The following is a 3,720-nucleotide window of genomic DNA, read 5'->3' as shown; positions in this document are numbered from 1 at the left end:
TTTATTAACCCCCTAGTGTAACACCACACTGTGCTCAAATCAACCATGCCTTTTCTCTTCTGCCATTTGCACAAATCCAGATCAAAGCTTAAAGACTCCCTCGGCGTTGTGATTCAGGGAGGAGGTGTCATGGTGTCCCATTCAGCGTAGGAAGAGAACAGGAAGTATATTACCCCGTGCCGTTATGAGTACATGAGTGTCCATTACATCTTTAAAAAAAAATTAAAAACAACAACAAAAAAAAAAAGCCCTGCTGTGTTTTTGATCATCAAGTTGAGGTTACGCAAGGAAACAAGAGTCAATACAATGGAACAGTCTGAAAGGTGGTACAATTTTGTTAGCCTCATCGCAAAATTGCCCAAGTTACCTTTATTGTCTTGATTTCACTCAAATATAACAATGTGCTTGCTTCTTTAAGTACATGTAGATTGCGAAACATCCAGGTTACTGGACTGTTCTTGTTTTCCGAAAATGTAAAAAAAAAAAAAAAAAAAAAGACTTGGTCCTTTATGGTATGAGGCTAACAAATTTGAGTTACAACTTCAAAAACACCCACCATGGGTGACATCAGGTAGTATAAGACTTCAGCCCAGTGAGCATCTGAAATGGAAATCCTGGTATTTTTCTTTTTTTTTTTCCTTCTTGTGACGCTAAAAGAACCTGACTGCTCAGTTAATTACGAGCAATACAAACAAAAGATGAATTGGATCAAAAAAACTGCTGATGTAAACAGCACGTAGCTAAAAGCAAAATAGCTAACAATTAGCATGCAAACAGATTTGTTGCATTTTGTCTAGTTTTACTGCGCAGAGGTTTTAACTTTCACGGAAGTTAGAATGGGGGCAGTTTGCAAATTACAAATTGTCTGACATCCAATCCAGGGTGTAGCTCGCCTCTTACCCAAATTCAGCTGGGCTTGACTCCAGCAACACACTTATGAGGGCAAACGCAATAGAAAATGGATGGATGGGAAACATTTCGAGTTGAAACCAGAACAACTTGGAAGTGAGCCACCATCCAAACGGGATAGGAATCATTGGAGGGGCTTTTGAGAGCATGTCTCCCAAACTCCTGGCTCAAAATTCAACTCATGCCACCACGCCCACCCCCTCGTCGACTGCACATTCAATACTTAATTTTGCTCATCACACGCTCCAGTTCTCCAGGGAAAAGCATACAACAAATGTCAGGTTTTTTGTACGTCATGAGATTGCGATTGTGAAGTCACATTTAAACAATGCCAGTTCCTGATCAGTGATGCAAATGAGACAGGCCTGAAGCCCCCCAATCACCCACAAATGTGCACACAAATGTCTTTACATGGCTAAAAGCTTGTTTTCCAGACAAAATACATCAGTTCAACCCGCTGGTAACCGCATCATACACCGTCGAGCTTCTGCATTGCCCTAAAACTAGACTGTTCCACTTTTATTTTAGTCCTCTCAAAATGACCGAGCGGGTTTCATGCGCCTTTGTAGTGGCTTTCTGTTTCTATCGACAAAGATGGCAAAGTCACAGTCGTGACTCTACTGTACTTCTACTTTAGTGTTTCCTGGAGGGGGGTAGGCGGGGGGGGGGGGTGATGGGAACAGCGACAGTTGGGTGGTGGTCATTGTTAGCCAAGAGGGGAGAACCACCACCAAAGCTGTAATAGAGACCTAAATTTTGCTGCGCCATAAATAGAAAGCAAAGCTGTTGTGATGATCACCGCGGTTAAAAGTCACACATTACAAATGTTACCAAGCCTTCCATGAATGACTTTAATAGTTAACAAGTGAGCGAGAGGTGAGCGTCAAGTGATTATGGTCAGAAATATTAGCAAGGAGCAGAGGAAAGTGGATAGAGCAGCCAGGTTGTTGTGGGTTTTTTTTTTCTTCTCTAAATGAAGTTTAGTGGTAGCTCTGTGTGTTGCAGCAGTAGAAGGGAACCCCTTAAGCATCCGGTTAGTAAAGCTACAGTACATTGTGTTTGTGTGTGCCCTGTGAAGCCCCTGTACAATGTACCAAGAGCTGGAGTGGTTAGACTGGGCGTTACAAGTAGCAAGACAGGACCTCATTGGTATAGCACAAAGAAAATCGTACATTTTTCTTATGTTAAGTGCAGCGAAGCGCGATACAATTTCAGTGTTTTTCAGTTGACATTCGTGTCTAATCTCACATCAAAAGAAAATATAGATTTTATATATAAAGCACTCATACGTGGCTGATCTAGTTGTCATTTACTTGCCCAATGATTCAATTTTTTTTTTTGTACTGAATCGATCATTCGTTAACAGTTACAAATCCCAAATCAAAAATGACAACGTGCACGAGAAAACAATTGGTAGTCCAACACAAAAGTGAAAAGGCAGATTAATCACATCCCTTTTGTTTTGTTTTCTTTGAGAGGTGGTTTCAAAATGAAGGCAATAAATAGTGCAAAAGTGATGCAAGAGTGTGTGTTAGTGTAATATGGAAAAAAAAAAAGAGAGGGGGAAGCAGGACCTGCCTTTCTGTGGACTTCGCTGGTTGGCAGAGGTAACACCCTCCTTGTGTATATAACCCTAAAACACCAGACACGTCCCAAATTAAGTACCCAGGCAGCACCCATAGGCGGGGTGGGGGTGGTAGGGGAAAAAAAATCCCCCAAAAAACACACACAATATTAAGTGCCCCCTTCCAGTGAGCTGACGATGTTTCCCCTTAAAATGGAGATAAGACAACAACAACAACAAAAAAAAAAGACATTGCGGGATGCTTGGTGCACATGCCGTTCACTTTCAGGACTGGCACTTTTTTTTTTTTTCATGATTGCTTGAGAAGGTGCGTCAGTGTCCCGCACACACCCGGCGCCGCATTTCTATGTGGCCTGCGACCCACGAGCATCCCCGTCAGGGCCCAGGGCCGACAATCGACTTCGAGCTAAAAGGTTGGCGGGGGTCACGGGCAGGCGGGGGGCTTCGCTCACCAGGTTCTCGTACTCGCTACTGTCCTCGTCTTCATCGTCGAACTCCTGCCCCGCCGCTTGCCTGTCTAATGAGTCCGAGCTCGACCCGTCGCCGTTGCCGAGGTACGGCGAGCTGGGCGCGCCGACGGGATTAGAGGGGGCGGCGACGCCCGGGCCCGTGCCGAGACCCGTGGCCAGCGGGCCCGGTGCGGGGTGTCCAGGAGAACCCACGGCTTGGGGGCGGGGAAGCAGAGCAGCGCTGGTGGGGGCCGGGGAAGAAGACGAGAGCAGAGAGTCAACTTGGGACAGCAGGTCGGCGTAAGAGGGCGGGTTGGGGGAGATGTTGGGCCGCTCGGGGGCGGAGGGCGCGTGGAAGGGTGTCCTCGATGGGAGGGACGTCTCGGAAGGTTCCGTGTTCTCCTCCGGAGTAGAGTTGAGATTCCGGGCTTCGCGGAGCACTGTGGAGCACAGGGACACAATGCTTCAAAGCATTTCAACTTTCCCTGCTTAAAGATCAAACCACAGATGGTCAACACTTTTGTCTGCCCATTCCTGTAAAAAAAATTAAAAATAAGTAAAACATAGTTGGCGGCAGTATTTGTCGCTGACGCTCCTCGTTAAGTTTCCCATTAAATCATGTCAATGGCGTTAAAGAATGATGACCTTCCAAAAAAAAAAAAAAAAAAAAAAAAAAAGAGAAAAAGAAAAAAGGCGCAGTAAGCATTGTAAAAATATGCCGACCGCATAAGGAATATTTAAATCAGCCCTATTTATACAAAGGATTTCAATTCTTGT

The 3,720-nt window shown here is 45.0% G+C and overlaps 1 protein-coding gene across 2 annotated transcripts in view; it reads right to left on the bottom strand.

Moving 5' to 3' along the window:
- Positions 1-477: 477 nt before the first annotated feature.
- Positions 478-3,720, bottom strand: part of abraxas2 (abraxas 2, BRISC complex subunit) — an 8,083-nt gene continuing 4,840 nt past the window's right edge. For both annotated transcript variants that reach the window (XM_019860099.1, XM_019860100.1), the window contains exon 9: positions 478-3,383. In XM_019860099.1, coding sequence (XP_019715658.1) covers positions 2,839-3,383 — 545 coding nt within the window. In that variant the 3' untranslated portion in view covers positions 478-2,838. The remainder of the gene's footprint in view (positions 3,384-3,720) is intronic.

Source organism: Hippocampus comes, unplaced genomic scaffold (assembly GCF_001891065.2).
Source record: "Hippocampus comes isolate QL1 unplaced genomic scaffold, H_comes_QL1_v1.1 scaffold39, whole genome shotgun sequence".
Taxonomy (NCBI): Eukaryota; Metazoa; Chordata; class Actinopteri; order Syngnathiformes; family Syngnathidae; genus Hippocampus; species Hippocampus comes.
Note: the sequence above shows the minus strand (reverse complement) of the source record. Positions and strands in the feature narration are given on the sequence as shown.